Source organism: Cajanus cajan, chromosome 11 (genome assembly GCF_000230855.2).
Source record: "Cajanus cajan strain Asha chromosome 11, NIPB_CcT2T_4, whole genome shotgun sequence".
Taxonomy (NCBI): domain Eukaryota; kingdom Viridiplantae; phylum Streptophyta; class Magnoliopsida; order Fabales; family Fabaceae; genus Cajanus; species Cajanus cajan.
Genome location: NC_138527.1, coordinates 10,483,225 through 10,510,692, shown reverse-complemented (window position 1 = coordinate 10,510,692; position 27,468 = coordinate 10,483,225). Strand labels below are relative to the sequence as shown.

Below are 27,468 nucleotides of genomic sequence, written 5' to 3'. Positions count from 1 at the left end.
GCTGGAAAATGTCACCGGAAAATTTCAGCTGTATTTTCTAATATTTGGCAGCTTCAAGAGCCCAATCAAACCTTCTACAAAGATGCTTTTTTGTAGAAACAAAGGCACAGCCCTTTTGGTCGGGAGCTCAGATACCGCAATAAAATGAAAAATAAATATTTTTTTTGAATATGCTTGAGTGATTAATTCCATCGAGCAAAATGGACTTATTTATATTCAAGAGAATTACAAAATGGAAAAACAATTTACAAGAGAACTATTAAGATGCCACTACTTTCTATGATGCATTGAACCTAGCTAATATCAAGTATCTAGGAAACAGAAAAATAAACATGAAAGGAGTTCCTATCTGCTAAGATTTTCCTTTTCCAACAATACTTAACATAAATCTCGTCTTGTGAATGTATTGTTTGCTAACACAAGATTTATGTAAAGTATGATCCTTCTTAACGGCCCATAAAGCTCATCATCATATCTGATTGCTCAATTATGATCTTTCTTACTTTTCTTCAGCAACATTGTCATGTGATTGACATCCTCATTTCCTGTTTGTCTTCTATCCATAAGCCACTGCAGTGCCTCAGCCGCAGCATCTTTCTCTGCATTCTTCTTGTTGTTATAGGGATGACCCATTATTTGGACTCCGTTAAACTCAACTGTAGCCTGAAACTGGTTGTTCTTCAATTGCTTAGTGATGTAGAAGGGTGCACCATATCCAGCTCGTGTCAGCAACGTTTGAAGCTGACCTTTAGAATTATCACCCCCGGGTCCACTGTCTGTTCTTGAAACCAATTTTTGCTCCAATGCCATCATTGATGGTTTAAGCAGCTGGCTACTAAATACAAATCTGCCTTCACATTTGTCATTGCAAATCAGCAACCGTATAGCAAATAAGAGCTCATGGAATGAGTGTATGCTCATCAATGGACTCTGCAGCTGCAAAGAGTAATTTTAAATAGAAACCATTATCAGTGCAAATTGGTCCAACAAAAAACACCAAAAGATACTACAGCCTACACCAAAAGAGTTGTTACGATAGTTTACTTTCTAGTTATTCTTATGGTAGTTAGGTTAGCTATTGTCTGTACTTTTAATGATTCTGTTTGTTATGGAAGCTCTCTCTTGATAAATCAGAGAACAGTGAGGTCAAAATTTCACTGCAGAAGTTTCTCCTTTTTCATGTTTCACATGGCATCTAGAACAGGGTAGAAAACCATGGTAGTAAATGGCAGATAGTGGCGTGGAGCAGCCACCCAAAAAATGCTGTACGGCTATAGTAGGATCATAGATACCAGGATTACCACTATTTACATATTATAATAAAATAAAATAATATTAAGAGCTATAATAAATAATCTGCTAATAAATTTATTGTATATTAATTAAATATTTGTATATAAAAACCTATAAAAATTAATATTTAAATTTATAATAAATATTCTACAATTAAATTTATTATATACTAAGGGTATGTGAAAATCTTGATAGCCTGAAGGTGTCTCTCTTGAAGGTCATGCATAAATTTACTAGCCACACTAATAGCATAGGCAATATCATACTTAGTGTTTGATAGATATAGTAGCTTCCCTTCCAATCGTTTGCTCAATGGGCACCCTAGTGGCATTGCATCCCAATTTTCCTTTCTCCTTCAAAAGATCAAGTACATATTTCCTTTGAGAAATAAAAATGCTTTTTTCTGAAATAAGCAACCTCTATGCCAAGGAAATACTCAAGTTTTCCCAACACTTCCATTTCAAAATGAGTTACCATCTTTTCTTTTAAAACTAGTTTCTCAACTAAATCATAACCTATAAAGATCATATCATCTACATACACTATGAGAAGGGTGAGTTTGCCATCAGGGGAATGTTTTATAAATAGAGAATGATCACCTTGATTCTATTTGTATCCTAGGGATTTCATAGCTTGAGTAAATCTTCCAAACCATTCTTGGGGAGATTGTTTGAGTCCATACAAAGCCTTTATCCACATACTCACTTTGTTCCTTCCACCATAAGATTCAAATCCTAGGAGACTCTCCATGTAAACTTCCTCATCCAAGCCGCCATGCAGGAAGACATTTTCAACATCAAATTGTTGTAGATCCCAACCAAAGTAGGCAACTAGGGAGAGAATGAATCTTATTACTTTCACTTTTGCTAAAGGGGAAAATGTCTCCTTATAATCAACACCATAGATCTATGAGTACCCCTTGGCCAGCAATCTTGCTTTGTATCAATCCAACGTCTCATAAAATTTACATTTCACCGTGTATTATCGATATGCAACCTACATCTTATTTGTTTGGGTTTATCAACAATCTCTCAAGTTGAGTTTCTCTCTAATGCCTTCATCTACTCATTCATGGCTTTAACTTAGTTTCTATCTTTTAAAGCTTTTTGGACTGATGTAGATGTTTTGATTGCATCAATGGTTGCAATAAAGCTTCAATCTTGAAGAAAGAGATGGTCAATACAAAAATTGAGAAATAAGACACCTGACACATGATCTCTTCCTTTTCCTCAAGACAATATGCATATCGTTTGTAACTTTTCCAAAGAATCGACCTTCCTCTTTTGCATCATTATGATATTCCTTTGACTTTTCATTGTGATCTTTTTGTGCTTCTTCAATATTAGTGTCTTGGACATCCTACATGGAAGAGATAATGATCCAAAGACAGACTCAACTTCTAGAATACTCTCCCTAAAGTTGATGGTTGAAAAAAAGGGTACGGATTCATGAAATGTGTCATTCATTGGTTTAAAAAAAATCGACGATTTTGAGGGTGATAACACTTAAACTTCTTTTTATTGGAGGGATAACCAATAAAGATACATTTGATAACTCTTGAGTCTAACTTACCATAATGAGGACTATGATAATGAAAAACTGCAACACACCCAAACACACAACATGGGAGACTTAAAAGTAGGGGAGGAAAAGAGAAGAACGACAACATGTGTTCAACTCGACTAATACCTTATAAAACATGAATGGGTGACCTGTTAATGGGATACATGGCAATTACGACAAATTCTCCCAAGTAGACATTAGGGACAAACATTTGAAAGAGTAGAGCTTTGATGACATCAAGTAGGTAAAGATTCTTTCTGCAATCTCATTTTTTTGGAGGATTATTAACATAGGTTAATTCATGGATAATACATGCTATCTAACAAACTTAGAAAATTCAAGGTTAACATATTCAGTTTCATTATCTAATGGAATTCTTTTAATGGACTTACCAAATAGATTTTTCCCAAGATAGAAAAAATTGACAAATATTTGACAATCCTCAAATTTGTGTTTCACAAGGTAAGCCCATGTCACATGGGTACAATAATCAATGCAAGTTACAAACCATCTAGCACCAGAAACAATTCAACAAGTCCCCACATATCAAAATGGACAAGATCAAAATGAGAAGCACTTTTATTATCACTAGGTGAATGTAGAAGGACAGAATTTTAGAGAATTTAGTAAAACGTATTATTGATAAAATTGAGTAAATGTATCGGTGAGGTATAAGCTATATATATATAGAGAGACCAGTCTCAACAAAGTAGATAACAATCCTAACAAACTAACCAACATGATGAGTTGGCAAATCTTAACAAAAAAACAGAATGTCTTAAGCTAAGTCAATATAGCTGATAACAAAACATTTATTATTCTATTCCCTAATAGTGAAAAGGAAGCACAATGGTATTTAGAAACTTGACAAATATTACAATTACAGGACTCAACATACTTTTTTATAAACAATTGTGGAAAAAGCAATTTAAGTACCCCAAATGGAGGATGTTCAAGATGCTTGTGGTGAAGCCAAATTTGTTAACCAACCCTAGTGTATGTGGTTTCCTGTTGACTAGAAGACAACTCCTTTTTCTGATATTTTTGTTAAAGTCAAATATGATTTTGTCATGATTCCCTCTAATGTAAATAGGGAAATATGGAAACTTGTATAGCTGAAATTTGGGATTACAGTAGTTATTTCTTTTCCCAAATTTTAGCATTATTGATTATGAATAAAGCTAGTATGTGTGATTAGTGGACATGTAAATCCCTGATGGTATCAAAAGTTTAAATTTGTTATTTTTTTCTTTTGCATGAACAGTAACACGAATTACTGTAGAACTTCATGGGCCGTTGCCGAGCCACCTTTTTTCTGGCACAACCATACCACTATAGTTACTACTCTCAGGCGACCATCATGCCACCAAACACACCATTGATTGCTACCACACACTCCCACACGCGCAGCCTCTCTCCAACTAGTGTGTTTCATGAGCTTGTCACAGATCAGCGTGTAAAGTCTTTTCCAACGAGACCCATTGTTACCTCACCATTACATTCCCTTGTACCTGACAACCCTATTCAACCCTATTTGGCTTCTTTTTCCATGGTTGCTCACGACACCTCTTTTGAATTCTGCTCTGTTGTGACCATCTCTATCTCGTTGATCCCTTGTGAAAAATTAACTGGGACAGCCAACTACAGCAATTGGGTCGTTGCTTTGCATCTCTAGTTCCATGGCCAAGGTCATGTCGACCACTTGATCGCTCAAGCCAAAGATATTTCCACCACAGATTGTATTGTATTCTTGGCAACAAGTAGATGCCTCATTATACAACTTCCTATAGTTCTCTACCATTCCCAACCTCTAGCCCTAATATCAGGCCTTTCCCACCTGTTTCGAGGTTTGGACCAAAGCCAAACAAGTGTATTCCAATGATGTCCATTGTCTCTAGTGTCATCACCACTTTGATGAATGCAAAGTTAGAGAACATGGGTATGTAGACCTATCTTGGTAAGCTCAATCATTTAATTGTTGATTATGCCACACTTATGCCATTTACTAATGATGCAAAGATGTTTCATAAGCAATGTTGCCAAATCTTTATAGTGTTGGCTCTTGCTACTCTCCCATCTAATCTTTATGTTCTCCACAATCAGATTTCATTAGGACAAATGGTGCCTACTTATGACATGGTCCATGAACAATTGTTATGTATCTTGACTCCACATGCTGGTGATTCTTCCACTCTTGTCTCCCACTCTTCTACTCGAGGTGGACGAAGTGGGGGTCATGGTGGTCATCGTCTACCTTGTTGCAATTACTGCAACTGACAATTACTACCCTTTGTTACCCTTTGTTACTCTACATCCTAACCTTTTCCTAAAGTTTGCCTTATTTGTCCCTGGTTGTCCTTTTCTTATTCAAGATTGACATACCAGACAAACAATTCGAGCAAGGCATGAGTCTAGAGGATTGTACCATCTCTCACCACCAATTGCCTGTGTCTCACATTACTCCCCAACTCTTGCACATCAGTGTCACAGACACCATAGTTGAGAAGTTACACCTTTTGGTTCCTAGTCTTTCTACTATTACATTTCTTTAGTGTGAGTCTTGTCGGTTAGGCAAACACACTTGACATACTTATAATAAACATGTCATGTCATTATATGCTTTAATACACTCGACATACTTATCTCTATCGATGTTTCTTCAAGTTCACCCCTTTCTTCTCTTGTCCCACAAATGAAGATGGTCCTCTAGATGTTTTGTTTGTTCTTCCGATTGTTCCAATATCAATTGTTGCCTTTGCTCCACCACCACTAATTAACTACCACAGGTAGACACAACCTCCCTCAGCAATCCCACCTACTAATCCTCCAGCATCATCTCATGCTTCAACTGCCCCTCTGCCTATGTCTCCTGCACCAGATCTTCCTATTGCCCTTCGAAAACGTATTCGATGATCTCACAATCCTAACCCTTTATATGTTTTTTCTCTCAATTATGATTGTGTATCTCCCTCCTATTTCTCCTATATCTTTTTTTTGGAATTTGCATCTATTCCTAAGTCTACAGGTAAGGCCATGGCTGATCCTAACTAGCAACAAGTGATGTTGGAGATTCTGCTTTACATGATAGCAACACTTGGGAACTTGTCCCTCTACCCCTTGACAAGAAAACAATGGGTTGTCAATGGGTCTATACGGTGAAGATCGATCACATGATAAGATTGATTACTTTAAGGCTTGCTTGGAATCTAAACGATACACTCTGTGAGGGAAAAAGTTGCCCTTAGGAGAAGTCACTATAAACTTTGTGAGCTCCAGTGAACAAGTGGCAAACATGTTTACTAAGCCTCTCAAGGGCTCTCGTGTTAATGACATTTGTAATATTGAATAACAGAAAGAATTGTGATGAGAGAGTTGTGAGAAGAAGAAGAGAGATTGAGTGGAAGCAATTCAGTAGAGAAAGAAATTATATTTGCACGGACTGATTTGATTAACATTACAACTTGTCTATTTATATGTATCTATAGCTTCAAAGGAAGCTATAGATACATTGACCTGTTGAGCAGGTAACCAAACCAGAAAACAGAAAAATAACTAACAGATAACCAACTAATACAAGAATAAAAATAATACAATACGAAGGAGTAAAGATATACTCCAATAGCCCCCCGCAAGATCAAGTAGGGTGAGGCGAAGAATCAACCAACTTGAGCTTGGACCGAAGTTCACAAAACCGAGATGGAGATAAGGACTTAGTAAGAATATCAGCATATTGATCAGTTGCCGGAACATGAACCACGTGAAGAAGACTGGCAGCTACTTTCTCCCGAACGAAGAAGAGATCCAGCTCCATATGTTTGGTTCGAGCATGAAGGACAGGATTATGCGCAAGAGCAACTGTGCTCATATTGTCACAGTAGATTACAGGGGAATGATGAGAGACATGTAATTCGGAGAGTAAGGTTTGAATCCACAGAACTTCAGCAGTGGCAAGAGCAAGATTGCGGTATTCAGCTTCAGTGCTGGAGCGGGCAACAACAATTTGTTTCTTTGACCACCAAGAGATGAGATTGGGTCCAACAAAGATGGCGGCACCAGAGGTAGAGCGGCGATCATCAGGATCAGAAGCCCAATCAGCATCACAGTAGGCATGAATGGATAAGGGAGAGTTAGTAGGAGCAGGTTGGAGATGGAGACCCAGGGACATGGTTCCCTTTAAGTAGCGAAGGATACGCTTGACAGCAGACCAATGGTGCTCCAAGGGATTGGACATGAACTGACACACCTTGTTGACCGAAAAACTAATTTCAGGACGAGTGATTGTGGCATACTGTAAGGCGCCAACCACAGACCTGTATAAAGACACATCCAAAAATTTGTCAGAACCAGACTTAGAGAGTTTACACCCAGAGACCATGGGTGAAGTAATGGAATTAGAGTTTTCCATGTTGGTGCGATTGAGGAGATCACGAATATATTTGCTTTGAGTCAGAGTGAGCGAGCCATCAGAATTGGATTTGACTTCAATACCAAGAAAATAATCCAATCTACCAAGATCCTTGAGGGAGAAGGCGGAATTGAGTTGGGAAACAATATTTCTTAGGAAAGTAGTATTATTGCCAGTGATGATAATGTCATCTACATAAACAAGAATGTAGATGACATTATTGGCATGGGAATAAACAAAGAGAGAGGGATCACACTTGCTGATCTGAAAGTTGATATGAAACAGTGTGGCTTTTAGTTTATCAAACCAGGCACGCGGGGCTTGTTTAAGACCATAAATGGCTTTGTTAAGTTTGCAGACCAGGGATTTGTTTGAGGACTCAAAACCGGGAGGCTGGGACATGTAAACTTCTTCTTCAAGATTGCCATTGAGAAAGGCATTGTTGACATCCAGCTGCTGAATGGACCAGTGATGGGTGAAAGCAAGAGTGAGAATTAGACGGATGGTAACAGGTTTCACAACCGAAGAGAAGGTCTCGGTATAATCAAACCCAAATTGCTGATGGAAACCCTTGGCAACCAGGCGAGCTTTATGTTTGTGAACAGTTTCATCAGGATTCTCTTTAATACGAAAAACCTACTTACAACCAATGGCTGTTATGTGGGAGGGAAGTGATACTAGAGTCCAGGTGCCATTGGCCATTAATGCATCATATTCCTGCTTCATGGCAACAAGCCAGGTGTCACTAGCCAGAGCTTGTTTGGTACTCTTGGGTTCAAAATGTGTGAGTAAAAGAGTGGGTTGCAGTTGGGGTTTGACAATACCCGCTTTAGCCCGAGTAGTCATGGGATGAAGATTGACAGGGGGAGCCTCAACATGAGTGGGTAAAGAAGTGGAGGAAGACGGACTGGGTGTGGGAGAAGTATGACTAGGCCGAGAAGGTGAAGAATCAGTGGAAATTGGTGGCGAGGGTGGAGAAGGAAAGTTCGAGGTAATAGGAGCCTGTGGATTGGTGATAACAAGAGGAACAGAGATGGATGAGAAGGGTGAACTGGGAGTGGATGGTGGGAACAAGCTTGGGTAGGGAAAACGATTTTCACAAAATATGACATCTTTGGAAATGAAAATCCTACCAGATGGAGCAAGACATTTGTAACCCTTATGCGAAGTGGAGTAACCCAAGAACACACATTCTTGAGAGCGAAATTGAAGTTTGGTTTTATTGTAGGGCCGAAGGTGAGGAAAACACGAGCAGCCAAAGACACGGAGAAAGTTGTAGTCAGGGAGCTGATGAAACAATTTTCGGAAAGGAACATCCTGTTGGATTGAAGAAGAGGGTAGTCTATTGATGAGATAGACACTTGTTAGGAAGGCATAATCCCAAAAGTGCATAGGAAGGTGAGCTTGGGCCAGCAAGGTAAGGCCTAACTCAACAATATGACGATGTTTGCGTTCCACAACACCATTTTGATGGTGAGTGTGGGGACAAATGATGCGATGATGAATACCATGTTGGGCCAGGTAAGAGGTGAAAGAGCGAAATTCGCCACCCCAGTCAGTTTGAATTGCTTTAATAGGTAATTGAAATTGATTTTGAACCATGGCGTGAAATTGTTTAAAAATATCAAGCGTATGAGCTTTACTTTTGAGCAAAAAGATCCAAGTAAATCGAGTATGAGCATCAACAAATGTAACGTAATATTGGTAACCATTATCAGACAAAACAGGTGCAGGGCCCCATAGATCACTGTAGATTAATTCAAAAGGAGTATGATAAACAGTTTTAGATAATTGAGAGGGTAATTTGTGAGATTTGCCAAGACAACATGAAGTGCAAAAATCAGAAACACTTTTATTAATGATGGGAAAGTTACACAGTTTGAATACAGATTTGAGTACATCATTATGGGGATGTCCCAATCTAGAATGCCAAGTGGCATAGGAAACAGAATGAGAAGAGACAGTGTGAGCAGAGGGTTGTCTTGGCAGAAGCAGAGACGGAAACTGATATAAGCCATCAGGACCGACAACTCCAAGGAGGAGAGTTTCGTTATTGGCCTGTGATTTAACCAAACAAAAGGTTGAGTGAAATTCAAAGAAGACAGAGTTATCCTTACAGAATTGACTCACACTAATCAGATTTTTGGTGATAGTGGGAACATAAAGGAGATTATGAAGAGTAAGAGAAATGTGAGGTTTGAGAGGAGAAGAGAAATGAGTAACACCTAAGGAGTTTATGGGGAGACCTTGGCCATTGCCAATTACAATCTTGTTAGATATAATTTTATCTTATGGTTATTTTATCTTATGGGCCTAGGCCCACTACTTTGTATTTAAACACATCTTTTGCTTTGCAATACACAAGGAATATGTTCTCTTCATTCACCATCACTCTCAACATGGTATCTAGAGCCTAATCCTTGACCTCCCGGTGGACCCACTGTTCATCGGTGCCCGGAAAACGTGTCTCATTCCGTTTTCCGGCTACCCACCCTGTCGTGTCTCATTCCGACAATTTTTTCTATTTTTTAGGGTTTTCTTCGTCACTGCCGCCGTCGTCCACTGCCGCCGCCGTCGACTTTCCGGCCGGCGACCCACCCACCCAGGTCGCCCTGCTCCGGCGACTCACCCGCCACCGGTCGCGCGGCGAACGGAGATCGCACGCGCCCTCACGCGCCGATCTCCTCCTCGCGCGTTTTCTCTCTCATCCACGCCGGCCGCCGCGCGTGGCGGCGCGTCCGGCCACCTTTCCGGCAGCGACCACCGGCGCCGGACTCGCCCAGACCCCCTGTACCCCGATCTGTGATTTGTTTTGTGATCGGTCATCGTTTGTCACGGGTCTCTTCCTTCTCGGGCCGTTTCTTTCTCTCTCCTGTTGCTGTTTCTCTCTCCTATTACAACATCTATGGCTTCCTCTTCCGCTGCTCGGCCTGACTCTGCTATTTTCACTAATTATGTCAATGTCCCTCTTTCCATTGACAAGTTAGATGGAACCAATTATGATACTTGGGCTTCGGATATCAAGCTCTGGCTTAAGGGACAGGATTATGTTGCTCACCTTACCCAGACAACTGCTTCTATTGATGAGAAGGATCGTCCTCGTTGGTTGAAAATTGACGCTCAAATTTGTAGTGTCCTTAAGTCGACCATTCATCCCTCCTTAAAGCAAATTTTTCGTGCCCATGAGACATGTGTTGATTTATGGGAACAAGCCCGAGTGTTATACACCAATGATACTCAACGTCTCTATGGTGTGTGTCAACATCTCCAGAATATCATCTCTCCCCGACGCCTTGATGGTTCCATGGCTGAGTATTTGGGCAAAGTTCATGGCCTCCTACATGACTTCAATGAACTTTTGCCTCCTGCTGACACTCCTGCCAAGGAACTAGAGATCCGACCCTTCAAAATGGGTGTATTGTTGTATATTGTGAGATACGTTGGTAACATGATTAGAGGTGCCAGAGTCAGGATACCATATATTGGCGCCAGGTGAGGAGCCATTGCCAAAGCTGAAGGTGGGGCGTGAAGGTTCCCAGGAGAGACAAGGTAGGCTTGGGATGTGTTAGGATTGGGTGGTCGAGGCCCCAAAATGCCATTGGAGAGGCCAGCAGGGTGAGGTGCAGGTTGAGATTGAAAGGGGGAGGTAGTGTAGCCAAAAACAGGGTGGGTGATGGAGGTGTTGGCGGGGAAGGAGTTATCAAGGGGTAGGGTGGGAAAGAAGTTGCTATCAAATCGATAATAACAAGTGGAAGCAATGTGACCATAGCGATGACAAACCTGACATTGGGTACCAGAAAACCTGCCACGGCCACGGCCATAGTGGTGGTTGGATCGGCCACCGCGCCCACTGCGTGCACCAGGTCGACCACCACGGAAGGAAGGAAACTGAGAATCTTGATGGGCAAGGTTGGCTTGGGGTTGCGAGGTAGGGGTGTTAGAGCCCGATGAGGATTCAAGAAGATTGACGGAGATAAGATTCTTCTTCTTGAATTTCTCAAGGCGGGATTCATGGGCAAGAAGGAGGGTTTCAACCTCTTCGATGGACAAAACATCAAAGCGACTGCTGATTAGGAAGACCGTGGACTCGTATTCTTCTGGTAGACCTTCAAGAACAATATCCAAATGTTCTTTAGAGGAGACAGAGTCACAAATGGCTGTGAGAGAATCAACTAGGGATTGGATGCGGAAAAGATAATCGGAGATGGTGCAGTTGTCAAGGGTGGTGCTGCGAAGGTCACTGCAGAGTTGGCGGGCTTTAGCGTTTGTGTGGGCATGGAAGTACGCATGGATCTTGTCCCAAATCTGGAATGAGGACTTGCAACCGATGACGCGGGTGAGCATGTCCTTGGACATGGAGGATTGCAACCAGGAGAGAAGTAACTGGTCTTGCTGTTCCCAAGCCAGATACTCTTCGGAGACGCGATTTTCATCCCTGTCGGAAACCGTGAGAAATTTTGGAGGAATTTGAGGATTGACCAGAAAATGATGAAGACGATGGCCTTTGATGACGGGTTCAACTTGTTGGCACCAAAGAAGATAATTCTTGGTGTCAAGTTTCTCAGAAATAGTATAGGCAAAGGTGAGGGAGGGAGACGGAGAGGGTTTTACTGGGGTAGCTTGAAAGTGTGGTGGTGCAGTTGAGGAGGACGATGGTGGTTTGTGGCCATGAGGAAAGACCGGCAGCGAGAAAGAAGGGGGCTGAGAAAGAGGGGAGGAGGGATTAAAAAGGATAAGATGGAGGAGGATCGATGAGCTCTATGATACCATATTGAGTAACAGAAAGAATTGTGATGAGAGAGTTGTGAGAAGAAGAAGAGAGATTGAGTAGAAGCAATTCAGTAGAGAAAGAAATTATATTAGCACTGACTGATTAACATTACAACTTGTCTATTTATATGTATCTATAGCTTCAAAGGAAGCTATAGATACATTGACCTGTTGAGCAGATAACCAAACCAGAAAACAGAAAAATAACTAACAGATAACCAACTAATACAAGAATAAAAATAATACAATACGAAGGAGTAAAGATATACTCCAATATGTAACAAGTTTGGTTCATACGAAATATATGTTCTAGCTTGAAAGGGAGTGTTAAAGAAATCATATATGATTCTGTTATGATTTGCTCTTATGTAAATAGGGAAATATGAAAACTTGTGTAGCTATAAATTAGGGATCACAATAGTTATTTCTTTTCCATAATTTTAGCATTATTGATTATAAATAAAGCTAATATGTGTGATCAATTGTCATAAAGCTTCTGTAAATCCTTGAATTATCACTTGTCTTATGTTGCAAGAAGTACAACCCACCTTGCTCTTTAGCAATTAAAATTGTCTTACCTGAGGCAAGGTCTTGAAGGCATAATGAGAATGAAAAAAGGTTATTGAGCAATTCAAGTCTTGAGTAAGCCAATGTATAGAAATGAGATTATTTGCTAATTTAGGACATGAAGATTTTCTAGGTATAGAGATGATTGAAGTTCGATGCTGCTAGATCAAACAATAGGAACACGGTCTATAGCAACTATAATAAGTTGTTTTCTAGGTTCTTTGGTATATGTTGAAAAGTGTGTAGAGAACGAGGTCATGTGATCTATTGCCCAAGAATCAAGAAACCATATACTTTGGTTAATAAAATTAGAAATATTAAAGAAACCCTTACCTTTCATGGATTTTTGAGATCTCACATCCGCTCTCGAACCACCTATAGATGCCCAGTCTTGCAAATTTCATGCTTGAGATGTCCAGCCCTCAATGTGAGGGGAGTATTAGACATCTCACATTAACTAGTAGCCATAAAAGTGTATATAAGTGAGGAGCAATCCTCATCTTACAAGCCCATTTTCTTAAGAATGGTCTTGACACATGAATCAGAGTACTTACTCATGGAATAAAGGGTTCAAAAACCATTTACCTCCTCCTTAACGAAGGTTCAAATATCCCAACGAACAATAAATGTGAACAGTAAGCGAGAAGAATATTGAGAACAATGCAAATGAACAATACCCTACTAAACAGTGCTTGCTAACAGTACCACTTTGAATAGTACCGTGATGAATAGTGCTTGTGTTAGGAACCAAGAATTGAAATGAAAAAGAAAAGAAAGATTTTATATCTTGATTGCCAAAAAACAAAGAATTGGGAGGTAACTCTCCTACAAGGGTTTCCCCTTCACAAAGGATTTATCTTTTGATAAAGAGCTAATGCTCAATTTACAAATGAACAAACACGAATGAATTTTCTCCCTTTCATTCCCCATTCCAAAAGTCTTAACAATGAATGAACAGTGTTTTTAATATCTGACCGGCAAAGGAAAGTTGCACCTCATGGTCTTATTGTCGACAATGGTGACAGACAATAACACAGGTATAGCAATGAAAACAGTCCCCGGATTAGGAGCTCTAATACCAAATTGAAAAAAAAAACTATATATTAATTGTGTATTTTGTACATTCCCTAATCTCCTTTTTTATAGGGTTAATGACTATGTTTAAAGGAAATAACAATAATAAAGATATAGGGAAACAAATATCTAAAGATATTTATGGATATTTTTGACTTCTTAAATATATATGATATTTATGACACCCTATTTATATAAAGATAAAATCACATCTTTAACAATGACAAATATCAAGGGAAAGTTGGTAGAAACATGAAATTAATTTGCACCTACCTTCCTCTGAATGAGGTTTTCAAGTTCTTTCCTAATACTCTGGTACATGTCAGCAACAGCAGGTTTCATAAAAAACTCTAAATATCCTCTTGACATTTTCAAGTGACCATCCTACCAGAAAGAATAGAATTCTGGTAAATCAACATAGGATTAAAAAGTAGAGGCTAATTTGAAACTGACATTTTATATACATTTAGACTAAACATTAAAAAAAAATGAGAAGGAACTTACAGTATCTCCTTTTGAGATGCTTCCACCAAAAAGAAGCACCACTGAATCAGGCACAGCTGTTGAGTCACGGAGAAATACAGAGTTTACTTTTATCTTCTCATTAAACACTAGCCATGGATATAGAATTCTAGTATCCCGAGCATTCACTGAATTCTAGTCAAATAAAATAAACATGGAATTGGGGTCAAGACAAACGAACAAACAAAAATCAAAAGATAGAACATAAAACTTGAGTATTTATTCAATTTCAATGTCGGAAGTAAATTATAATGATTTAGATCGACTAACCGAATGTAGAAACACCTTTCCATCCTCCATTGTCTTTAGAGAAAATGACTTATCCTTATGCTGCAAATGAAATTACATCACAGTTATTTACCCATGACAAATGTATGGACTAAAGTATACAATATGATCAGTAGGGGAATCTACAATAAATGTTTTAACATTTATCCAGTGTTGCAAAACATACCACAACCGAGCAAATTCCAGGATATAGGCCATAGCAAATAGCTGCTCGTATGAGATACTTATCATAGCTCCAAGCATTGCAGCAAGTCTTGTTGCTATCAACTAATCCAATATCCTTGAGCAGGGATAAGAATTCCATTCGAAGAGCATCAATAACTCTCATGGATTGCGCAGAAAGAAAATTTTTCCAGCAATATTCATGTCCAGCAAAGTCTATTTCAGCATCCTTCCAACCCTCATAGGCCCTCAAAATGGCAAGATGATCACTGTAATCATTGGAAAATTGAGACTTTGCTTCCTCTGCAAGCTGCAACAAATAAATTTGATAAATCTACTAAACAAATCATCATAATGAAGTTGTCAAGCCATGAAAAAGAAAATGGGCTAAAATACAAAACATCATAATTCCTCTAGTTGCAGTTATTTCTACAAACATTCACCTTCCAGGTTCTATTTTTCTATTTTGAGGCCTAACAGTATATAACCACAATACCCTTTATAATGGCCTAGGCCAAGGTTGTCAATCTCGAGAGTTTACGTAATCTCGTGGAGGCTCCGTAAACTCGTATCGTAAACTCGTCTCGTAAACTCGTAAGAGATTACTCAATAATAAATAAATAAATAAATAAATAAATAAAAATAACATAATAATTAATGTGTTACATCAATTATTAATATGTTATGTCAATTGTCTATGTGATATATTAGTAATTAATATAAATATAAATACACGTTGAAAACTTTTTTAGATTAAGGATATTTCTGTATGAAAAAAATAGGGGTGAAAGTGCAAAAATTATGGGCCGTGTAAACAGCATTGATGAGCCCACTTAAATTCGGGGCCAATATACAAAACTAGCCCATCAAACCTGATCCCACGAGACACGACCGGTGTGCATCCCGAACCGGGTTTAACGAACAAAATTGCAAGAATCGAAGAAGTTAGAAGCTAGTTAGATCAAACATCTAAATAGAGATCGGAGAAGAAGAAGAGAAGAGAATGGGAACGACGGTGGCGGGTCTAGCACCGGGTCTGTCACGGAAGCTGAAGAAGGTTCTAGAATCGAGGATCGACATGTCTGATCTCTTGTCTTCGCTCAACTCGCGCAGACTAGGTGTTCCGCTCGCAGTGGAGTCGCGCGGACCAGGTGTTGCGCTCAAGGTGGAGTCGCGCGGAGGGGAGAGGAGACTCGCGGAGAGGAGAGAAGATGCGCGGAGGTGTCGTACGAAGGAGGTGAGGCGCGCGGAGGAGTCGCGCAGAGGAGGTGAGGCGCACGGAGGATTGAAAAAAAAATGGTGATCTCTTAATATCGGAGGTAGTCTCGCGAGTTTACACGAGTTTACCCGAGTTCACCGAGATTGCTCCGAGTTCACTAAAAAACGAGTTTACCTCCGAGTTGTACAGGTAAGCTCTTGTAAACTCGTAAACTCGTACGAGAGTTTACGAGTTTACGAGTTGTCACTAGAGATTGACAACCATGGCCTAGGCAATCCTTGTCCCTCAAGCTATTCTTTTGCAATTAAGTACAGTCTGCTCTCAATTCCAATAATGTCGCAGTCATTTATAACATAAAAAACTTACATCCTTTTTATCCAAAGGTGTTAGAAAAGGATCTCTAACACTAAGGCCAGCAACAATAGTTAATATGGGATCCAGGCAATTGAAGATAACACCAAATATAAGCATCTTGCCAAGTTTGGGTTCCATGGGAAGCACTGTCAAGTTGTGCCCTGTCAATTGGCAGACCAGCTATGAGGCTTTATAATTTTAAGGAAAATAATCAGTATGCAGATTTTCATGCCATAATGGTCAACAAACCTAAAATAGTCAGATTCTCATCCTCATCCAAAGCACCAATTATTTTTAAATATTCAATTGCATTTTGCACCTACGTAAAAAACAAAAAGAAAAACTAAGGTGACAGAAAAACTATATACAAATAATCAAATACTAAATGAATAAGTGGATGTATTTCAAATATAACAAGAAAAAAATGTGCATGAATTGGAGATAAAATGATAACACAAAATTAGAGCATTGAATTTATCATTACCGCAAGTAACTCAGGAGACTGTAAAGCCCTAGACAAAAACTCAGATATACTTCCTAGTTTCAAACTTTTGATTTGCAGGCAGAGAGACTGCAAGGGCGTCCTCAAAATTTCAGGTAATTGACTCTCTGCAAAGGCATCATATACACATCTAGGATAAAGATGGTAACATTCTCCTGGTTGAACCCGACCAGCTCTTCCTCTTCTCTAGAAAAAAAAAAAAAAACGAATTCAGTGGGAGGATAAAAAAAATTGTCAAAAGGTCAAATGGTCTTAGTTAATGTAGGATCATGGTTTATAGGTAATTGGACTTTTGAACCATGATCATTGTGTTTGATTAAAGTTTCCTTACGGATATCTAAAAACCAGCACATTGCACCCCAAGATGATGCCAATCTCCTCCTAATCTGTTAGATTTAACAGCTATAGATCATATTCACATGACACTGGGAAAAGGTACAAAGCCAGTTAAACAAACGGATACATTAAAATGGTGGAATGCACATACAACCGTTCATTAGAATGGCAAGGCATTCAATCCCAAAGTATGTGTGAAATATCACACATTGTAATCTGACATTAACTTGAGAGCTAGCCAGTTGATATGGACTGGCTGAAAATGGCAACAAAGCTTATATATTAGGGTGTAACGGTCACTTTCCAAATATCATGAGGAAAATACAGCTCAACCTAAAGATTATCAGCTAGATTATTGGTTCCAAAAGAATATAAAATCAATTTTAATTGCATAACTTGATGTAAACAAAGGGCCAAACATTAACAGTAATCATTTAACACATACAACTTGTTGACCAATCCCCTCTCCCCCACCCCTTTTTAAAAAAGGACATTCAATCAGCCCATTAGCCTTGTTTTTATGTAATCAAATTTTACCATATAACTTTAACCAAGTATAATACCAGCATTCCTGTAATCACAAGTTATTCAATTCTAACTGAATAAGTTGATGTTTACAGAGAGCTAAACATTAAACCATATAATCATGTAACACAAATGTCATGTTTGCCAATCAGGCCCCCAAACCCACCCTCCCCCTTTTTCCAGAAAAGGATCTTCAATTAGTCTATAGCCATGTTTTTATGTAATTGAATTATACCCACATAACTAAGTACAATGCCAGCATTCCTGTAAACACAGCACTCAGCCAACTAAATTAATAAATTAAGCAGATACTGTTGCCAAAATTTCTACTAAATTTTTTTTGGATAAAATGAACCCAGTATAATATGTCAGACACCAGAAGCAAATGGACCCATTAGATATAATCATTACTTCCCATGACATAAAAAAGTTACAACATAACCTTACTTGTTGAACTGAAACCTTAGAGATCCAGGTGGGAAGCAAACAAGGTGTATTATTCAGTGCATCATATGATGATTCTTTCACCTTCCCACAGTCAAGAACAAAAACAACATCATTTATCGTGATACTAGTTTCAGCAATATTTGTTGCTAGGACTATTTTTCGTACTCCGTCTTCAGGTTCTTCAAATATTAACCTCTACATACAATATGAGTTTATCAATAAATTGATTGAAAGCAAGGTGGTAAAATACAACAACACTACAACAGTAAGTACAAGCTTTGTTATCAGACTGCAAACAATAATTTATGTTCTAAAGTAAATATGTTGCCAGAGGACCTAACATTATGCTTATTTTCTTTAGCAACAACATTATAATATGTAATCCAGCTTAAGAATGGCTAACAAGTAACAATGTAAGTTTGCACATTAATAAGTAAACACAAGCAGAATACAATCAACAGACAACTTATTACCTGCTCCAAACTGTCCATTGAGCCATGACACATCCGCAACAACACTCGGCTTGGATCACTCAAGACAGGATGTGTTAGGAGCTTCTCCTTGAGAGCATTTATATCATCCCATCCCATCATAAAAACCAAAATAGCACCAGGTCTTTCATGCTCACATATATTGCACAAGATATATTGTATGAGGTTAAAACCAATACAATCAGGATTCCAACAAGACAAAGACTCCCTTGTCTGCAGACTGTAATCATTGAAATCAGCAGCTCTTAATGCATCCTGATCATATTTTTCCAAAAGGAACTTAATAAATACATGACACGGATTGAAGCAACTGTAGCTCAGGAATATTTAAATACCTCTACAGCAGAAGAAATTTGGCTTTTCCTTTTTCTTGGGGCCTGTTTGTTCATTTTCCAAATCCTTTCTTGACCATAGTCATCAATTTGATTGTCAGCAGTCAATCTGTATCCCGACATTTCCAAAATATCCTCCAAAAAATGAGTTCTAACAGGGTATGTGAAACCCTATTTTAGTCACCACAACCCCAACCAATAAGAATGGAAAACTTTTAGCTTTTAGCACCAATATAGTAATGCTCAGTAACATCAAATAAAGAAATAGTATTGCTCAGTTACGTCAAATAAAAAAAAACAGTATTATCAAATAAAAAGGTAGAACATAAATTTGAATCTCCATCCCATTTCCAACCTCCCTACCTCCCTAAATTTGAAAATAGAAAGGAAATTAAAACCTGTTAAAATTACTACAGAAACAACTAGAAATACTAATAATGAATTCTTGAGCATTTTCAATCCCGTTTAAGATGATATTTTATCTAGTTTGCACCCTGTAATTACTTATATACTTGCAAATAGTGTCATTTTAACATAGGTATCAATCTTGGATAGTGGCATGGTACAGAGCGTCTAACCCCTAAACAGCTATAGTGGGATACTATTGTGAAATTTGTAAATATAAATTAAACAATTTATATTTCATAAATACAAATTCTCAAAAATAAATAAAAAAATTGACCATAATTAAAGACGTTCATAATTAATAATTAAAATTCAAAATTTTAAGCCAAACACAAAAGTTAATAACAAGAGTCAAGTAATATAAAAGGGGGGAAAATGGCCAACATAGGGTAACCTATCTGAATACAACATTGAAAGACCAAGAACAAGTTGAAACATGACAGGGCCAAGTATTTTATTAATTTCAATCATAAAAATTACATTCTGATACTGGTTATTAGTAGAAAAATTCTGATACTGATTGGAACTAAAACCCTGGTTGTAGTTATTGGTGGTGGAGGGAGCATAGTTGGGGTTAAGGCGATGATAGCATATTGATGCGGTGTGTCCAAACTTATAACAAACTTGACACTATTGATCCTCGCCCTCTGCGGCTGTGACCACGGCCACGACCTCGGCCTTTACCATAGCAAACACCATACTGCATGTTAGGGTTTGCAAAGTACAGCTGCGAATTGTTTGCAATAATTGCTTGTGGTTAATTTGTTAGGTTTTAATCACTGTTCTTCTAATCAGACTGCACAAGAAGAACAGTGGCAAAAGTAACATTGTTTTGACGATATCGCTCCAAACGAACTTCTTGAGCTAAAAGAAGAGAATCGTACTCCTTGGGAAGACCTTCAATAATAACATCTAATTGTTCCTAAGACGAGACCAGATCACCAATAGAGCAAAGCGCATTGACTATCGCTTTGATACGAAGAATGTATTCATAAATCAACTTGTCCTCTTTCTTTGTGTTTTGTAGTTCTGTGTGAAGCATTCTTACACGTGCACGTCTATGCGTATTCAAATAGTTTTGCAGCTTGTCCGAGAGCTGCCAAGAATGAACGCATCAAATGAGGCGAGAAAGGATTGGTGTTGTGATTGAAGATTGCAACCATGACAAGAGAAGTGAATCTTTCTGTTCCCATCGAAGAAAGAGAGGATTAACACTTGTGGCATTGCGATCTTCTTTGATAATAAATCGCAGTGAAACTTGTGGATTTACAAGAAAGCAATGATGCTGATGGCATTTGATTAATGCAATTACCTTTTCTCACTCAGTTTCTGAAAAACTTGATTCGAAAAAATTATCTTCTATGGTGCTAGCAAGTTGAACATGTAATCAAGGGATATTGTTTGCATCAATATCTTGTTAATCCTCAAATTCTTCCAAAATATCTTACTCTTGAAAATCAAGATGAATATCACATCTCTAAAATGTACCTTGCTTGGGAACAACAAGATCAACTTCTATTGTCGTGACTACAATCATCGATGTCGCACGAATTGCTTATGCACGTAATTGGATGCAAATCCCTGTGGCAGCTTTGGGATGAAATTAATGCATTCTTTCATTTGCACACTAATGCAAAAGTGAGGCAATTGTATTGGAACTTTGTAATACATTGCTCAAAAATCACATTGTCTTGTATTATCTCCTTCATATGCAAACACTCATTGATGCTCTTACCCCCATTGGAGATATTGTTTCTGTGCGCAAACAGCTCAACGTCATTATCAAAGGTCTTCCAGAAGAATATGAATCTTCCGTTGCTCTCATCAGCAACAAGATTGAACCTCTTTCTATAGACGAGGTTGAAACTCTCCTCGTGCATGAATCTCATATTGAAAAGTTTAAGAAGACTATAGCTTTGTAAATATTGTTGAAGCATCTCCTCTAATCTCGTCTTTTCAACATAATTTTGGTCAAGAGAATCTGGTTGAGACATATACACCACATTAGGGAGATTGAACCTCAATTACCTCTGAAGTTTTCTTATCAACAACCTATGGTTCCAAATTGGTATTCTCAACCATAGAACACCTTTAACTATCAACTACGTGGACCTCTTTTATCTCATAATCAGTACACCAGGCCAACAAATACTACTATTCCTCCCTCAACAGCTAATTCTTTTCAATCACCTCATGCTATGGTTACTACAGCTAATCCTTTTAGCACTTGGTATTGGTATCCTGACTTAAGATCCTCACACCACATGACTAATGTTTCTCATAACATTGAGCAACAAGTTTCTCTTTAAGGACTGGATCAAATTCTTATAGGAAATGGCCATGGCCTTGCCATCCAATTTTCCGGTATTACCAAATTCTTTTCCTCTCATTCCAACGTTCCTCTTGTTCTTAAAAATCTTTTGTTCCCTTCAAAAACCAAAAATCTTATAAGTGTGAGTCAGTTTGCCAAAGATAACTATGCTTTCTTTGAGTTTCATCCAACCTGAAGCAAGTACAATGCACCAGTTCTAAGGACCCTGAATAAAGTTGAAACTACAACTAAAGAAGAAGGAACCACTTCTAAGGACCCTGAACAAAACTTAGATGTAGACTAATTCTACCAGCAACATTTTAACTCATGGAAGGAATTGATAACTCTCCTAAAAGCTTAAGCTATCAAGTAAAGCTACTGAATCATTTTAATTTTTATATCTAGCACAACATACACAAACCATTTTGAAGCACGTACAATGCACCAATCCATTTTAACTTGTGTATTCAACTTTTATTAGAAGAACAAAGGCGGCGAGGGTTCAACTTCAACTTGTGACCACTTTGTCAAAGGCATTCATCATAAGACTTAAAAGTGTAGGCTCTCATGTAAAGAGTTAAGAATGATTAATATCTAACATTTATCCTTCAGGTTCAATATAAACATAAACCAGTGTTTTCTTGTTGAGATTCATGATCCATCAATCATAGTAAATTCCCAGTGATATAACTGTCTCATTGACAACAAAATAAGCTATGTCATTCAGTTACCATACCGGAATCTTCATAGTTGCAGCACCATTAAAATATGAAGAGAAGAGTTCAGCATCAAGGGTAGCACTCATTAAAATCAATTTCAGTTCTGGTCGGCAGGCTAGGAGATCTTTAAGGACAACAAGCAGAAAATCTATCACCAAAATAAAAATTTGCATGAGCATTATAATAAAAATTATCTTAAAAACCCAAGACAAAATCAATTTCAGAAAGCTACCTTCATTGATCCCACGCTCATGAATTTCATCAACAGTAATATGAGTTACACCTTTTAAGTTTCTATCATCTAGTAATCTTCTTAATAATATGCCTGTGGTGCAAAAGAGAAGATGGGTATCTCTCCCTCTCATACCTTCAAGTCTAACTTTATATCCAACCTTTCACAAAAGAAGTCAAAGATAGGAGAGACATACTTTAAATTGCAACAGACTAACAGAAAATTATTGTGCTGGAACAGTAATTAACAGTAACTGTCTAAAACTCACAGATTCACCCAATTTCTCTCCTCTTTCAGAGGCAACTCTCTCAGAAACAGAAATTGCAGCAATGCGTCGTGGTTGTGTGCATATAATATTACACACTGCTCCACGAATTGATTCTATCTCGGATTCTAGGATAACTTGTGGAAGTTGTGTTGTCTTACCACAACCTGTTTCACCTGAAATGATAAGTACCTGAAGAATATGTCAATAACTAAAAATTGAATTTGAGAAGCTTAACTTTAAAAAGACTCAAAATAATACTGCAAACTACTTTTCAATGATACAGTTACGAAGTCAGATGGCACTTGTAAATCAAAGAAGCATTTTGAAGCGTAGGCAAAACCTTAACTAAGATGCATGCTGAAATTTTGCAAAGATTGTTTAATAAGCATTGATCATAACGAAGCATGCTTTTAAAAAATGAAGCACATAAAGAGTTTGTGAGAGCAAGAGCTTGTGACGAACCCTAATGGCTTCTGATTCTCCTCCTCTACCACTCCCACCATTTTCCACAACACCATCATCACTGATTTGTGTTCCACCATTCAATCAAGCACATCAAGAGTATGATGAGAGCGGGTCAGAATTCTGTTCATTCTTGGACAGAAAAGGTGGAGTTACCTTCCTTTGGTGGCAATGCAGTGGGATAAACAAACAGGAAAGTGTGTGTTTGGGAATTCATTCAACACCAGTTGAACGGACTTTTTTCACTTTTCACTGAAAAAAAGCCAAAGCAAGTGGTGTGTTGCTTTTGGGTTATGTTGAACGTAACTGAAAAACAAACACACCCGAAGACCACATCTACATGTTAGATCAAGAACCAGGAATGGAATTATAAAATGGAGTGTGACATGAGATGGTGGAGGGGGGGGGGATCATTGGAAGCCTTGAAGCCAGAGAAAGGGCTTGTTTTCATGGAGGAAGAGCCATACAGCCCATTGCCATTGCCAGTCCCAGCAAGAATCATCCATAGAAATAGACATTGCTGTGGGAGGCACTGGTGAAGGGGAGTTGGTAGGCTGTACAAGAAAAACGAACTAAACCCCATCCACGCTAGATTACACTTTAAAAGTCCAAATAATATAAACTAGTTTTAAACCACATTGGTTTAATTCTAATTCAACAAATAGTTTGGTTATCTGGTTTAAAAAACTGCTTTTGATAAAAAGCTGGTCTTGTTTTCATTAAAACCAGTTTTAAAACTAGTTATTAACTTTTAAAAGCATCTTTTTACAAACCAATTTTAAACTAGTTTGAATCATTTTTCAAATGAGATTTGATTTTAAAAAATGATTTTGAATTAGATACCAGTTTCAAAACTGGTTTTTGTACCAAATCCTTTATGCCCATAATTCAGTTTAGAAACTTGTTTGAAACTGCTTTGGTTAAAAATAAAACCAGTTTAGAGAAAATACAGTGGTTTGGTTTAAAGTTCCAATCCACTTACTTGATTTTGTTTTATACATAACCAAACCGTGGACACCCCTAGGAGGCTAGGAGGTGGTTTTTGAAGAGTCCCTAGATACCCCCCCCCCCCCTCTCTCCAAACGAGCTTGAACTGAATCGCTGTTTTGGACTCTATAATTGGGCCTTATACAATGCCTCGTTGAAGCAACTTTACCCTGCCAAATTAAAGGTCAAACCACATTGAGCCCAATAAAGAGCACATTTTGCCCAACATAGAATGCAGCCGAGGGGGAAGTAGTAGGTGGGTACAGCAGAATTCAGTTGACTGCAAAACCCAATGAAAGTAATTTGGCGGAAGATGCAAATTGGAATGAAGAAAGCAGGTACTACTACCTGGGTAGATTTAGCAGAAACAGTAACAAAATCCATTCAGTTAACTCTTTCTTTGGTTTGTAACATTTAGTCTTAATTCTCTCCTCTTCCTCACACTGTCCCTAAAACCCTAGAATTTCAACATTATATAGACTAAGGTTAATATGAGTCATATCTACTAGAAAATAACAAGAGCCCTATTATAGGTTAAAATTCTTTTATGATAAAAAGAAAATAAGGAAAAAAAAATTGTACATACAAAAACAAAATAACTCTCAACAAGTCTACAAATTAATATCCAAATGAAAACAAAACAGACTTTTAATATCGAAGGTGTGTTATTAAGTAGTCATTAGTGACTAAGCAATAATAAAATACATTCATTCAACAAACCTGATTCCTTGAAATGGCTGATAATATCGCTTCCTTCTCTTTATAAGCAGGTAGGCTGCTACGAAATTCTAGCATTCTTCTTCCTTCTGGCGATTCCTGAAATGGAAAGAGAAGACATTAAAAACATTAAACAATTTTTTTTTGTTTCATGGTTCTCAAAACTCATTAGATAATTTTGCAAATCATTTATGAAGAATTAGCGGCAACACATCTTTATGAAAATAATTGCACTAAAACCTTTTATCTTCTAGAACTTATACAAATAATGAGAAAGGACAAATAACTGAAGCATACAAAGACAATATTTTTATTTTCTGGATAAAAGAAGAAATTCATGAAGACAGAGAGTTTCCTCCAAGAAGAAATTCATGAAAACCATAATTTTGTATTTTCAGTGAAGATGACCTGCCAAGCTCGTTGCTGATCACGCATTTGTAAACTTCTCTGGCGTAGAATTTTCTCCCCTACAGCCCTACTGGATGCTAGTGACTGATGTGGGTCAAAAAGCCCTTCATCTGTACCAATACTACCACTATTGCTTTGTTTTGCAGACCACAAATCTGTAAAGCTTTCCTTCATTCTTGACTTTTGGCTTAGGTATTCTTGAAGGTATCCATCAACTCGCCTTAACAAAGAATTAGGTAGGTTCACCTGTCAATTCTTGAAGCTTTTACTCAAGCGTCTCTAAAAGACAGAGATAGTTAAGTTTTCAAATGATATAAAAGAAGCAGTTACAAACTTCTAAATTCTTTATCATTTTAAGAACAGACAAACCAAGAAAAGGAGAACACTTCTAACAACTTTTGTTTAGAGCTTGTTTGGATACAAGCTAGAGCCTAGAAGTGTTTTTCAGAGCTTCTCAACTCAAAATAAAGAGTTATGTCCAATAAAAAAAAATACCCTCGAAAGCACTTCTAAGTTTATATCTAAACCGACTCTTAATCTTTAATGCTTGTCCTCCTCAAATGATTCAGAAAAGTCCAGAGAAGACATGGAACATGATCAACATACCTCCCTCAGCGGGCGTTTATCGTCCAAATCATATCTGTAGTTTGGAAGTGGCACTTTACTGACAACAACTACCTTCGCATACATATTGCTGCCATATATAAATGCAGTTGAGATCCCCCACAAAGCAAGAATAATAAAAAAAAATTCTATAAAGAAGTTCTCAAAAACACTTATAAGGGTAAGAAAAATACCTATACAACCCCATTCTGGTTGCCAAAGCCTCTATCTGCTGAAAATGACGTCTATCCTTTTTCTCCCTCGAGATCAACTCTTGCCTATTCTTGTCATCTAAAAGCATGCTCAATTTCTGCCTCCACTCATCGCTGGGGAAAACACTCTGAAAAACAATTTATCAGCACAAACGAAACTTACAAAAGAATTGAGCGGGAAAAGGGCCAAAGAGAGAGTGGAGAGAAGAAAATCACAACATGAAAGGCTGAAAGTATAACGAGCGTTGTATTGAAAATAATCTCACTAGTAGTGAAGAAGCCCCAAATTCAGCATCACAATTAACCCCATTCTCAGCAGCAACATGATCAACACCGTGAGAATTCATGGCGAGAATTGGAATGTGAGAAGAGGACATGCAAATATGCAATGCAAGCCTGAGTTTGGAAAAATAAATGATGGGTACAAATAAAAGTAAATAAAAATACCCTTTTTCTCTATTCTCACCCCAGTCAAATACTTTCAACACTTCAATGACGTCGCAGTACACGTTTCTCTTCTATTTCTCCCATGTTACATTACATCATCTATACTTCTATATACTATATATTTTTAGTGTAAATTGTTTTTAATCAATTTATTTTTGTAACTTTTAAAGTATTTTATTTTTGTTTTTTATTTAATTTTATTGCACCCTTAGCTAATTACTTGAAATTAAGTGCTAATCATTCTCTCATATTTAACTTTAAATATGTTTATCATTTATTTTATTTTACATGACATATACATAGGGACGAAATGTATTTTTAAATATGTCTTTTAATTTTGTTATCTAGTATATTATTTTTATTAACTTCTTTATATTTTTAATATATGATAAATAATATGTCTAAAGTCTAATTGATTGTTCACTTATACCATTTTATCTTAGTAAAAAAAGGATAAAAAGAAAAACGGATTGAATTGATTGTCTTATTTTAGAGAAGATGTCAAATATCAAATTCATAAAATGTCTTTGGAGGAAAGAAAAAGAAGAAAGAGGAAAAAGGGGGAAAATAATAATTGACATAAAGACATTGATCTTTCTTATAATTAATTCCCTACTATGAAAATGAATATATCAATGGTATAGCATGTCAATTGACATTAGTTTTGAACTAGCATTAATTTTTGAAGCATGTATTTAATTAACTTGCATAAAAAGTTGTTTTATGTGTCCTGTCACTATTTCCTTTTATCTCACTATTTCTTTCTTATTCTTCCTAAAAGAAATAGAGTCAATCTCAATAACAAGACTTAAGCCTTTTGAATGATTCTCAATCAATAAGTTTTGCA

General features: G+C 37.5%; 1 protein-coding gene across 5 annotated transcripts; it reads right to left on the bottom strand.

The window, feature by feature from the left end:
* Positions 1-140: 140 nt before the first annotated feature.
* On the bottom strand, positions 141-26,603 carry LOC109790441 (DExH-box ATP-dependent RNA helicase DExH5, mitochondrial). Of its 5 annotated transcripts, XM_020349587.3 has the most exons (19): positions 26,441-26,603; positions 26,157-26,302; positions 25,966-26,053; positions 25,360-25,605; positions 24,955-25,050; positions 22,786-22,974; positions 22,518-22,677; positions 22,303-22,433; positions 18,854-19,021; positions 18,501-18,773; positions 18,028-18,222; positions 16,702-16,905; positions 16,467-16,536; positions 16,230-16,378; positions 14,649-14,954; positions 14,465-14,524; positions 14,177-14,329; positions 13,946-14,056; positions 141-936 (listed from the first exon to the last, which is right to left on the bottom strand). In XM_020349587.3, exons 1-19 carry the CDS (start codon positions 26,549-26,551, stop codon positions 484-486), a joined length of 3,309 nt encoding a protein of 1,102 aa, XP_020205176.1. In that variant the 5' UTR covers positions 26,552-26,603; the 3' UTR covers positions 141-483. The 5 variants fall into 5 exon arrangements, with proteins under 5 accessions (XP_020205176.1, XP_029125499.1, XP_020205177.1 ...); XM_029269666.2 differs by lacking the exon at positions 18,028-18,222; XM_020349588.3 differs by lacking the exons at positions 16,230-16,378; positions 16,467-16,536.
* Between the last annotated feature and the right edge of the window lie 865 nt (positions 26,604-27,468).

Coding starts and splice junctions, on each gene's coding strand:
- LOC109790441 (XM_020349587.3), bottom strand. CDS start 26,551: ATGTCCTCTTCTCACATTCCAATTCTCGCCATGAATTCTCACGGTGTT. Junction 18,223..18,500: donor CAATGGACAGTTTGGAGCAG/GTAATAAGTTGT, acceptor TATTGTATGTAG/AGGTTAATATTTGAAGAACC. Junction 937..13,945: donor AAAACCTCATTCAGAGGAAG/GTAGGTGCAAAT, acceptor TACTCTTTGCAG/CTGCAGAGTCCATTGATGAG.